Below are 13,437 nucleotides of genomic sequence, written 5' to 3' on the forward strand. Positions count from 1 at the left end.
ATTAGTTTTAGAAAAATTTCGCTCGCATGATGCATTTGAAATGCAAATTGTTAAGAAATTCGGAAGTATAAGCGATATGCAGGGTAAAGATTCAGTAAAGTCCCATGTTATTACCCGACTGCGCCAGGAGGAGGGTTAGGGTAAGTCAGGGATAGGTACCTATAGTTGGTGGATAAGATCCTGGGAATCCAATACACCTTCCACTTCACCACTGGGTATCTTGATTCAATGTGTTGAAAGTTGTAGGCAGTAATGAATTGACAACGAACACGGAATAAATGAATATTATTATTATTAGAGTTTGTGCAAATGATGAGATTTATTGATACTGATTTGAAGGCTTTGAACAAGTTTTTCATTGAGTCCAATAGGAACCGTTTTTGCATCTTGTCTTTGCCTTTAGTGATGGTTTCTTTTTTGCCGGCAGTATTTCTAGATCGCTTAAAAAAAAGCTATTATTTATTTTTTGTCATCTATGATCTGAATTACGCGTGTTACTTGTTCTGAGGCTTCCTTGTAAGCCCAAACAGTCTTTTACTATTTTAAGCTTTTGCGCACCAAGGTTCGCGAAAATGTTTTTCAGCATTTTTTTGCCATTTCTGGCTTTAATTTTCTTGTAATTATCTTTGATAGCGTTTGTTAATATGCCGTACTTTTGTTTTTCTTCAATATTTTCATCCCTTTTTTCTTTTACTTTAATTAATTCTTTTTCTTTCCGATGAGCTCTCTTTTTATATTTTTCGAACTTTTTCTTCCACTTCTTGCTTTCAGATTGCAATTTTACATTTTCTCTATATAATTTGGACCTGTCTCGTCGAACCTTTTTTCTGCCTCTAATTTTCTAATTTTTGCGATCAAAAATCATTTGCTGCGACAAAATAATCTTTTTTTGTCATATCCTTACAAACTTAGCTTTCATGACCAACATGGGTCTCGAAATTGGTGCATGTCTATTGCTTTCCCGAAGAAACCACATGTACAAAGCTTCTTCCACTTCTTGATGTTCAGCTTTCTTGAGTCTGTCTCTTGCCTAGCCCGCTTTCAGTAGTTGACATTGACACGAACTTCTTAATCTCCATTGTAGATCGGCCTACGCCGTATTCACTCGCTAAACTACTGAAAGTTTCTATGCGATTTAAGCGGTCTAAAATATCATTTATCATTTATATATTATCATTTTAATTGTCAACGTTTTATTTGTTAACATTATTTGGGCTCGTCTAGATATATTTGGTAGAGGTAATACTTTTTCCACATCATCCCGATTCACTTTACACACGTCCTCCACGTTTGAGTACGTGAAGATCATTTTCCTACCTTTGGAATTTTTCACTGTCATTAATAAAGAGTGTGAAATTTTTATTTCTCCAAGTTCTGTTTCTTTTAAATTAGCTATCTCTTCCTCAACAGCTTTTTCTCGCAATATTGTTATTTTGTTTACTTTCACAAATTCGAAAAAGATTGAACGACACCAGTAAGACGAATTTGGTGAATCATTTTGCCAAATATCTTGTTCGCCGCAAACCAATTTGATTGGTACTTGTATCATCAAGTTGCTTATCCAAAGTTTCGTCGTCTGTTGATAATTTTTTGCTTGTAATTAGCTTGATTAGAAGCACCATCGAATCCCCACTTACTAATGAGTGTTAGTTTTTTATTATCATCTTCTATATTGAGGAGCATCATTAATGTTTTTGTCGTTATATCCAGTAAAGCTTGTAACTTTATTTTGGCGGAAGTTTCTGTAATTGTGATAAATTCTTTTGGAGGAAAGCATTCCTGTTTCGCGTGTTGCACTTGATAATAGGATGGAAATACATTCCTTTCTTTTAAATTAACACTTTTTCTTAAAGTAATATATATATATATATATAACCCCAAAGCTTCATCCGGAGAACCCCAAAGCTTCATCCGGAGAAAACGCAGCAGGTTTAGTTTTTATAACAGAAATGTACTGTATGTACCTTATCTTTTTTCACTAGAAGGTAAACAAATTGTATACATTGATGAGACTTACGTACACCAGAACTGTAAAGTAAAAAAAAACATGGCAAGGGCCTTCAACAAGTGGTGTAACTACAGTAAAACCCGTTTAAGACGTGTTAATGGCAGTTGAAGTGTCGAACGGAAGTGATACAATAATGGACAACGTGTTGTACGTTCCGGAACTGAAAACTAACCTTTTCTCAGTAAATTGCGCCACGTTAAGTCATCCTGACATATGACAGTTCGTGCAAATTTTATAAATCGAACAAACTTTGTGCAGTTTTGCCAACTGCTATGGTAAGAAATGCGCCAAACAGAACCACTGTGTTTGACTACGGAACTTATTAAGTAATGGTATAATTTTGGAAATTGTATTATAGTTTTGGCCAGATGCTTCCCTTGTAACGTATTCAAAAGTCTTCAATACAGACTCTTTTAATGTTTCCATCTCAACAGCACTTGGCAATTATCTGACGAATTTTGGTGAGAGGTATGTCCCATTTCCTGATAATATCAAGAAGGGTTCTCAATATGTAATCAGCAGTATGTCTTTCTGATAATGCACGAGTTGCAAGGTAATACATACACATTTCATTATTTTCTACAAAATGTGTTGTTACACCCAGGAATCCCACTTCATTCATTGTTTCTGTCCAAATGTCTAAGGTAAGACAAAAATTGTCTATTTTGGATAATCTATTCTTGGAAATAACAATACAAGCTTCATATTTTTCAGTAGTTCTTTTTTTCAAGTATTTTGCACTGGGAACTTTAAAAGTAGGTTAAAAATCTTTCATAAGACGCAAAAAGCCTTCGCCTTCAACTAATTGAAATGCCCGCCTATTCTATTATAATTTGCACCTCCTTAAAAGTATGAAAAGGACCTCGATTGCTTCAGATGAAACTTTGCTCAATCTTCTGCGCGCGAAGAAGTTTGCACTCAAACTTAATTTGACAGATATGCCAAAATGGTTGCGGATTACATTGACAGATATGTTATTTTTTTTAATTATGGTTCTTAGGCAATGAAATTAAAAAGTTAAATATCTTGACAATCAAATATTTGGCGGGATTTTTGAACTTAGAGCGATGTCCCGTTTTCGGCACCGTATGTATTTAAGGGTTTAGGTATTTAACAAATTAAAACCCAGAAAAATCATTGTTCCATGTCATCTTCACTGTCATTCAGTAGAGGATGTTCATCTATTACATCATTTTCAGTGATAAGGTGGCACTGGGATGTATTAGCGGAAGAAGAGATAGCAAATCTCGCGTTTTCTTATTAGATATAGGAATTGGCCCATCGTATGACCTGGGTATACATTCTTTCTTTTTTTTTTTATATATTAACTATAGGTTCATATTCTGTTTCAAAAACACTAGGTAGTGGCGATTTTCCTCGTTTTCGTCCTCGGTGTCCTTGGCTACGCGAGTTCGACTGGCTCCATGAACTCGATCGCTGTGAGTTTCCATAGTATTGTCCTCGACTCGATCGCTGCGAGTTTCCATCCTCGTTGAGCAAACGTTTGCCGATTACGTACATTGCCACGTGGGTACCTAGAGTTATTATTGTAATTTCTAGAATAATTCGACATACCCATCACCTCTCCTGCGGCCGATGATGAAGTCTCCTCATCTTGAGCAGCTTGTATAGCATCTTTCAGGGAACTGTAATTTCGAGCGGAAATTATCGTATTGATTCGGCGATTTCGTAAACCGTCGGAAAACTGTTTAATCGCTTGTTTTTCATTAATAGGTTTCAAGATATTATAACATTCAGTGTTTCCGTCGGCTTGCGATATCGTGAGATCGACAAACAACTCAGTTATTAATTTTCCATAGTCAACAATTGGCATATCATTTTGGCGTGTTTTTTGCAATTTGTTTTGAATTGCAGCGGCACCTTTTTTTGGCAATAATTCTATTTGCATGTCTCTAATCAATGCCTCAACACTTGTATAATCATCCTTAAGGCGTAATTTAACAGACTTTTGCATTCCGGTTTGGTTAACAAAGAATTATAACACTGAATATTGTCTATCAATTGTTTTACGCTTGTCTCATCATCTGAAATTACAGGTAATAAATGTAGAGCTGTTTTTAACTCGAAACTATCCATATTGCTCGAATTTTGAGGTTTTACCACAGGCTGACACAATATTTTAATTTCCTGATATAACAAATCAAAATTCTTACGACAGTTTTCATACAATGGAAAATCGTCAGATTTAATCGTACCTTCCTTTATTTTCAAAGTCTAATAACCATTTAGAATATTCACAAAAAATATCATTTGCCTCTTTCAACTTAATTTCTAAAATTCTACCTTCACGTCTACTTGGTCCAATTTTAATTAGATATGTTCTAACTTGTTTCAATTTCTCATATATCTGTTCTAAAGAAATATTCATAACTTACCACCAAACGTAGTACATACCGACGAAACTACCTACGTAGTATAAAATATGCATGTATAATAATAATAATTATTAGATTAAATGACGATTAAGCATAGTAAATTGAGTACATGACATAAAATATAAAGTCCAATAAGATTATAGACGCGCACTTTTAACTTTTTAAAACACTGATTAATCGTTTACACTTTATAATACGCCCTGGGTTGGCTCGCCTCTTCCACATTAGTAGCTGTAGGGAGTTGTGGCTGCCGGAAGAACGATCTTCGCAAGGTATTCCTATTGATCTCCATGGTAATCCACTTTACATGACAGCGCCTGTACGTCCGGTATATACCGTACAGAGTTCCCAGCAGTAGTACAAGCACGATGATGCATAGCAAAATGTTACTGAGGCTGAGGTGATATTGCAAATGTTCAGCTCCTGCCTTGTTACTTCCCAATGCGGTCTGCACGATCATAGTCTCTCTATCTTTAGTCTGAGTATTGCCCATCTTCACGGATGTTACTCTTTCCTAAATCTCTCTTTTCGTAAGTCACGAACACGAATGCACAGTAACGCAGCTCAGCCATAGCTTAAGTCAGTTCATTAATTGTTTTTAGAAATATTCCACCCCACACATGGAGAGTGTCATATTCGTCGCGCGGACCTCACAGGCAGGGTCGCCATGTAAGGCGAGTGCCAGGAGTTGAGTAAAACGATCGGTTGTCGATACAAGACTGACTTTATTGTAATAACACATCGGGTTATATAGGTTAGCATTACACGTGTATGTATACTTATATGTATATATTTCTTACTACTACTACATCTGCAAACTCACAATGCTCCATTCTTCCGCGCCATAAATCTTATAATGGAATTGAGGAAACTCTCCTTTTTTATAAAACAAAGTTATTGTGATGCCGGACCAAGTACTTCCTATATTGAAGGCTGTGAAAATGATCTGCGAGGCCTAGTACCTCTGTTATGGATGTCTCTGATGCTCCAGCACCACTGGAGAGAATGTATGCTGCTAAGAAGAAAAGATTATCACTTATAAATGAATCTCTCTCCGAACCTGAAGTCAATAGTGAAAATGTTTTAGAACGTGAAACTTCACAAACAAGTTATTATGATCAATATTGAAGGCTGTGAAAATGATCTAGCGAGGCCTAGTACTCCGGAGCTGCGGACTACCTAGCGGGTTTACCGGGGCTCCGGCTCGAAAAGCAGGAGAAGGAACGGGGTGGATTTTAGTCAGTAAGAGTCTAACACTCCCTCTCGCCTCGCCCAAGGTGGGTGAAGTCATTGGATGATTTTCCCCCCTCAAAAAAAAAAGTAGTATTGTAGTACCTCTGTTATGGATATATCTGTAATAGAGCCCAGTACATCCCATGTTAAAGTCTCTACTAATACAGAAAACTTACTTAGTGACAAGTGTGTGCAAATAAATAAGAGACCAAACTTCAGAAGTTAAAGTATTCAAGTTAATTTAACAACAAAGAAGACTAATGTAGCTTTATCTCCTGTTTCCCTTCCATCACAAAATATAAAACCTGCAACAACTGCTAAAAGAAAATTATTTGCTACTAAGTGGGATAGTACATCTATTTCTTCTATTTCTTCACCGATATCTCATGATTATGAACCCTGTAGCTCATCTGACTTAAGTTATTGTGTGTAAGACGAATCAGAATATTCAGATGATGAAACATTTTAAAAATGTAATGCGCAGTAGTATGTTAAGTGCCATAGATAGATAACCCAAAATGTTACTAGGATTACATAAACAGCCATATCATTAAATAAAACTATTAAGTGAAAACATTCCACTTCCAACTGTAGACATATTAATAACACTTAAGAAATTGAAGTTAAATGAATCATTTGGCATACTTGCTTTACATTTTCGCTACTCACAGAGTACTATCAGTAGAATATTCAATAAAAGTTTACCTTTTATTGCATCAAAAATGAAAGACTTGATTGTGTGGCCAACATCAATTGAGGTATATAAAAATTTATTTAGGTATTCAAATGTTATTTCTATTATTGATTGCTTGGAAATCCAAATTGATAAACCTTCCGATCCAGTCCACCAATCACTTACTTGGTCACAGTACAAAAAAATAAATACATTGAAGTATTTAATTTCATGTACACCAGATGGGTTGATTAATTTTATATCCGATGGATATAGTGGAAGAGCTACAGATGTCATGATAGTGCAAGACTGTGGTTACTTAGACTGTTTACCTCCAAAAAAAGCAGTTATGGCTTACAGAGGGTTCAAAGACTTGTCATATTTACTGGGAGCCAGAGACTGTACTCTCGTCCGGCCACATTCTGTTTCACAATCCAACCCAAGCACCAAAGATGAAGTAAAGCAGTCAAAACGAATAGCAGCTTTGAGAATTCATGTTGAACGAGTAATAAACCGTCGCTTCGCCATCTCAAAAGAATCGCCTAAGACCTGTGGATCTTGCTTGAGAGGAATGGTGACGACAAAGCGACCATCGTTATTTCGAGTCGTGTTAACGGTAAAACTGTTCTCACACGCACGTTCCTCCGCGGATTGAGAATGCTCAAGAGAAACACTATCTACTTCCCAAAAACGAGTGAGATCAATATCATGTTGTCCTTGAGTAAAAAGACATTGACTGAATGTACCTTTCGGACTCGAGATGTACCAGTGACTATCCATCCTAGCTCTGAACTACGTAACATAGGTTGATGCTTGCCTAGGCTAATCCTTTTGTTACCTAGAATATCCCAAAAGATATCTGCCCCGATAAAAATATCGACCTTAGAAGGTATAAGTGGGGTCAGATAAACATAAGCCAGCTGGAATTTGAATATGTCGTGTGTCAATGTATGTGATCGGTGACGTTGGTAAACACATAACAATCAATGTTAGTCCTATAGCTAGTATGCATTGACTCAATTGTGAGATTGCAAGACTGTGTACTATGGGATACATGATTATTAAAACCTAATACCGTGGAGCTCACGTTCCGCCTCGGCAAACCGAGCTTACTGCAGAAAGCTTCGGAAACGATATTTATTCCACTACCGTTGTCCAAGATCGCCCTGGCGGTGTGTTTGTTGCCCTTGCCGTCAACCACCTTCACCAACGCTGTGGAAAGGAAAACACGCGTCGGAGTAGTAACCGGTACGACATCAGTCTTCAATACAATGTCTTTTGAAGACGTAAATCACGAGAAGCAGATTGCTCGGATTTTTCCAAGTGTAAAAGAGTGTTGTGCTTTTCATTGCAATATTTGCAGTGTGATAAAAAACATTTCTTTGCTACGTGACCAAAGCGCAAACAGTTTAATAAGCATACCTTATACTCTTTTACCTTTGAAATCCGAGATTCTACAGAAAGACTTCTAAACGATTCGCTTGAACAGCTGATGTGACTCATCATCACACAATGGACATGATTTACGTTTATAATTTTTATTTTTATTATTAGTGCTATATATGCTAGGTTCTATATTAAACAAAGCCTGTAAGTGATTATTTACTAGTAAGCGGGTATTATCAAATATTTCACACAATAATTCCCATGCAATTTTATAGTTATCACTTTTAAAGTCGATGTTTTTAATAATCAGAGCGGCATTTCCTTGAAGAGAAGCCCGTAAATAATGGAATTTATTAATATTATCTATGCGATCACTGTTGTGTATAAGAGAAAGGAATGTGTCTTTAAATTCGAGCCAGTCCTGATAGCCACCGCTGAAATGTGGTTAGTCAATTTTAGGTAGCCTAACCAAATTTCTCACTCGCCCACCTGATTCTGCGTCGCTGAACTCCGCCACAGATTCGCTGTCCTTCCTCCCGGCAGCAAGCAGGCTCTTGGCTCGGGCCACAAGCAGGTAGTAATCGTCAAACTGCACACGCTCCACGGGAACCTCCTCGACTGGTGGCTCGTCAGATAGGATCTCGATTTCAGTCTGTAAGGTGTCGAATTCCTCGTATAAGGGCTCAATTTTTCGTAAACGGCACTGTAAACCTATGATTTGTAACTCCGTTAAGGGTTTAGAAGTTTCAATTAATTTAATATGATTTCCAAAAATAGTGAGCTTTGATTTTATAGCTGAGCGTTTTTTAATTAAAGTTTTAAGTTCAGACATGATCACAAAGCAAATCTCAATCCGGCTCGAAGGACCACTTTGTTGGCGATACTCAGAGGTGGTAGAAATAAAATAGCGGACTGTATGATATATGTAGGTTCGTATATTGGATAATAAGAACGCGCGCCTTTGGTCCGTGTCGTATGAGTGAATGGTCGAGCGATTTGTTGCGGCGCGGGCGGGGCATCTCGCGGCGCCTCGTCCCCCGCTCCCTGCAAGCTTCTGTCGTCCTCCGGTCGTCGCAGTGGCTCACGGTGCGATGTATGTTTTGTCACCAACAGATTAAGAGAGTTTCATATGTTACGGCCTCATGCTTGTGTAGACTATAATTTAATACCTGTCATTGATGATGCAATAACATTAGCATGTGGTTTGGTAAATATTCAGGATGTTTTAATAAAAAAATGAATTAAGAATGCATTTCTTTTATTTCAGATAATGTACAAGTTTTTACAATTTACCTATTTTTGGGAAAATGGCTTGATGCCAAAACAGTGTGCATTTTTCTATTATTGTTTCACACAGTAGTTTTTTATATTCCACCTCTATATTTACTCTCTTAGAGGTTTCAAAATTGTTATCAGCAACACAAAAAATACCCTTACTTTTATTGGAAAAATGCATCTGAATTTGTGGTTGTACCATATATTTTGGAGCTACTTCACTATTTCTGTCAATATAACGGCTCAACGCCTTTTCTGATGATGGGCATTTAATTTCTATGCTGTACACAGTACTTTCCCCATCTGGAGAAGCCCACATTATATGATCAGTCGCATTTAATTTTAAACCACACTTATTTATTTTTATTTGTTTAATTTTCTCTACTTCTTTTAATACCTGACTTTCTAAAAATCGCCCCCTTTTCATAGCTTTTGTGTCCTTTAGTTTGGTTGCTACCAATATGTTCTCCGTTAAGGAACCATTCAGAACTTTACAATGCCTTGTATGCCTTAGAAGCTGTGATTTTTCGATATCTTAATTCATGCCATAATGGACAGTAATTTTGATCTTTAGTTGTCAATTCGGCTTGTTCGCATACATCTGTACTCATCACCAGTTTACAATATTCAACAAACTCAAAAGGGCAAGGCTGCAAGTCTTCCTTGCAAGAATTAAATGGTGGATTGACAGTTTCTCTACATTGTTTGGAGATTGATAAAATTTCATCAGATGATTGCTTGTATCACCAACAGACATACAATTATTTTTACCACTGACAGAAATTTGGTGCGGGATTCAGTTTAGGTGCTTTGCAAATATCTTTTGCTTTAATAAACTTCAAGCTAGTACCCAATTGAAGAAAGCCTGGATTTTTTCCAATAGCACTCAATGCTTGTACTTGGCGGATGCTGGCACCCAGTCCAGCGGTCACGGAAAGCTCTTGCTGCGTCGGTTCTCCTCTGGATTCTCCACTACGGCTGCGTGTTAATACAATCTTGCTGGTACTTTATTCGGCTACGAAGGACCAGAATGTACGGATCGGAGGGATCAGGCTGTGGATCGTTCCTTGACGCACCCGTAACGTGGTAACCCCTTGAGCAGTGGACTGTATGTGTGTTGAAATGAATAACTCTTGCACTGATTTTAAACAATACTTCAATATACTGACTTTATGTAGGTACAATAATGTTAACACGTAGTGGACTGATTTAAGCGACTAATAAATCAACTTAACACTGACGATACGTTACATAGGGTGGTAGAACCAATTTTATATCGGCCATGTCAACATTTTTCTTTTCTTTCTTCTTTAGCCACATCCATATAATTTCGCACACGATGAACTGTACACTTTAAGTGGAACCATTTGGGACATATGTCGCATCCAATATTTTTATCTGCATCTTCTTCGACGTCGCTTATTAGTTCTTCTTCACAGCCAGCACATTGAATTTTCTCCTTTTCCATATCTCTTTTGTCTTGATAATACAAATCAGTCGGTTTCGTTTTGCGACTGCTGTCCTTGAATAGGCTCTTCTATATTACTTTTGTTTTCTTATAAGACATTCCGATGATTTATTATGATTTTGAATTTCTACTACAGCTTCAATATTTTGGAACGACTTGCCGCTTTTACAAAGGTTCCCATAGTTGATTAGGTCGGATACTGTTACATCACTAATTTAGTATCATTCGTTCATGTCATTACCCCGTCACTATGGTCTGAGGTCAACGACCACTGTCGTTCTAGTGTGTGTCGAGTGCAGTCGCACCTACTAATATAGTAAATAATTAACATTGTAAAATAATGTAAAATACAAGTCATCTCACATCAAGTCGTTTAATTTAATAAACACAATAACAATACATGGTGTCAGAAGTGAAAGTAACAACGAAATAAAGAAGATTCGTTTGTTAACGGAAAATTTTAAAAACAAAATGTCTACCGAAGACGTCGGCGACACGAGGTGCCGTGTGGCCGGTCTGGAGTGTCTTAAGTTGTCGTCGGAGGCAACCGCGAACAACGCGGAGGCGTGGAGGAAATGGTGGCAGCGACTGGAGCTGTATCTGCTGGCATCAGGTCTAGACAGGTCGGAGGAGAAGCGGAAGGTGGCCATTCTGCTCCACAGTATTGGCCCTAAAGGTCTAGAAATCTTCAATACATTTAACATCAGCCTGGATCAAGCCAAAATAGAGGACGTCAAGGCCAAATTCGACCTGTACTTTGAGCCACGGAAAAATCTTACCATGTGCAGGTACATATTTTTCACGAGGAGGCAAGCTCAATCTGAGAGCATCGACGATTTTATCACCGATCTGGAGATAAAGAGCCAGGATTGCGAGTTCGGAACCCTGCGCGAGTCCATGATCCGGGATATTTTCATCGCCAACCTGCACATGGATTTGTCACACATCCGGCAAAGGCTGTTGCAAGAGCCCAACCTCACCTATGAGAGGATGCGAGAGTTGGCGAAAACCCTAATTGTCGCACAGCAGGATGCAGACAAGATGACAAACAAGTCCATCGTCGAAGACGGCGAGAAGGTGATGCAACTGCGTCAAAGGAGCGGCGGTCGACGAGTCTGTCGACAGCGTGCTTCAAGTCAAACGCCACATCGGGCCACGTGGAAGTCTCCCAGTCCGATGAGGCAGTCAGCATCAACGTGTGGTCGCTGTGGGCAGTCTCATCGAACGAAGTGCCCAGCGATCGGAGTACAATGCAGGTCATGTAACTCATTTGGTCATTATGCTAAGTTTTGCTATAAGAATAAACAAGTCAGACAGTTGCATTCATCAACTTCCACAAAGTCGATACAAAATGATAATAACTTTGTAGGAATTTTAAACAGTCAGTCGAGTCAAAATCATCTTAGTCATTTACATAAACAGTCACACAGTCAGCCACAAACACAGTCATACAGTCAGCCACAAAAACAGTCAAAAAGTCAGTCATATAGTCAAACACCAGTCAAATCGCACTCACACACAAGTCAAACAAGTCAAATTTGTCTAAACAAAAATAGTCCAAGTCTAGGTAATCTCCATGATGACAATGCTTATTGCACTGAGAGATTACACCGTCATAATAAAAACAGTCTTACAAGTCAAAGTTATAATAAAAATAGTCCTATAAGTCAAATAAGTCGAAATAAAAATAGTCAAAGTGAGCATTATTATCATTGCTACACTAATAAAAGTCAGTCCGTCAGTCGCAAGACAATAAATAACAATAAAAACAGTCATAGTCTAGGTCAAGGACATGTTAATTATAATAAGTCTTATAAGAATAGTCAGTCCGTCAATAAGTCACATAATACACACTTCCAAAACATTCATCACCACAAGTACACTAAGAAGTCACATCATTGTCAGTCAAATGTAAGTAATACAGCATCAGAAACAAATAATCACAACATGCATTCAAATATACCAAACGTAGCATCTCATCTAAATAATTTAAATCAACAAATTAGTCATGTCAAGGGTAATTCAGTTTCAGAAAATCATTATTCAGGTAGTTCATGGAAAATAAACTTACATGTGGGTAACCGAAAAATAAATTGTGTCATAGACTCAGGCGCAGATGTAAACGTCATATCTGTCAAAAACTTCAAATTTCTTAATCTGTCAAAGTCACAAATTGATAAATGTCATGTAAATGTCACAGGATTTGGTGGCAATAACATTCCAATTCTAGGCAAAGTAAATTTAAAATGCAATTTAAACATAGAAAATAGAAATATTTGTGAAAATATAGTGTTCATTGTAGCAAATATACTCTGTCCAACTGTCTTAGGTCTTCCCACTTGTGAAAAATTAGGTATAATAAAACGTGTATTTTCCGTCACAAAACAAGATTTTTGTAAACAAATTCTTACACAATATGATGATTTGTTTAAGGGTCTTGGATGTCTACCCCCAGTCTGTCATCTGAAACTCAAGCCTGGTGCAGTTCCGTGTATCGATCCGCCAAGGAAAGTTCCGTTTGCGTTGCAAGGAAAACTGCGCGAGGAATTGGATCGCATGGAGCAAATGCAAGTCATACAAAAAGTCACAAAACCAACTGAATGGGTAAATTCTGTGGTAGTCACTGTCAAAAGTTCAGGTCAATTAAGAATATGCTTAGATCCTAGAAACTTAAATAATTGTATAATGAGAGAACATTATCCGTTAAAGTCTATTGATGAGATAAGGTCACAGTTAAAAGGTGCTGCATGTTTTACGCATCTAGACGCTTTCTCAGGTTTCTGGATGATAAAGTTAGATGAATATAGTTCAGATTTGTGTACTTTCCAAACACCATTTGGTAGATACAGGTACTTAAGATTGCCTTATGGCATAAGTGCTTCGTCTGAAATATTTCAAAGAATTATGATGAATTTGTTCGGTGATTTGGAAGGAGTTTTAATTTTCATTGATGATATTTTAGTACATGGTCCTAATGAGTCGGTTCATAATGAACGAC

At 37.5% G+C, this 13,437-nt stretch overlaps 2 protein-coding genes across 2 annotated transcripts; one reads left to right on the forward strand and one right to left on the reverse strand.

Annotated features, from left to right (window-relative positions):
• Nucleotides 1-6,961: 6,961 nt before the first annotated feature.
• LOC126911008 (uncharacterized) lies at nucleotides 6,962-8,813 on the reverse strand. The gene is made up of 2 exons (XM_050695722.1): nucleotides 8,144-8,813; nucleotides 6,962-7,585 (listed from the first exon to the last, which is right to left on the reverse strand). The coding sequence occupies exons 1-2, from the start codon at nucleotides 8,526-8,528 to the stop codon at nucleotides 7,254-7,256; spliced, it is 717 nt and encodes a 238-aa protein (XP_050551679.1). The 5' UTR covers nucleotides 8,529-8,813; the 3' UTR covers nucleotides 6,962-7,253.
• Nucleotides 8,814-9,071: 258 nt separating this feature from the next.
• LOC126911076 (uncharacterized) lies at nucleotides 9,072-13,180 on the forward strand. Its single transcript, XM_050696067.1, has 2 exons — nucleotides 9,072-12,792; nucleotides 12,873-13,180. The coding sequence occupies exons 1-2, from the start codon at nucleotides 10,911-10,913 to the stop codon at nucleotides 13,037-13,039; spliced, it is 2,049 nt and encodes a 682-aa protein (XP_050552024.1). The 5' UTR covers nucleotides 9,072-10,910; the 3' UTR covers nucleotides 13,040-13,180.
• Nucleotides 13,181-13,437: the final 257 nt, after the last annotated feature.

Source organism: Spodoptera frugiperda, chromosome 9 (genome assembly GCF_023101765.2).
Source record: "Spodoptera frugiperda isolate SF20-4 chromosome 9, AGI-APGP_CSIRO_Sfru_2.0, whole genome shotgun sequence".
Classification (NCBI taxonomy): Eukaryota; Metazoa; Arthropoda; class Insecta; order Lepidoptera; family Noctuidae; genus Spodoptera; species Spodoptera frugiperda.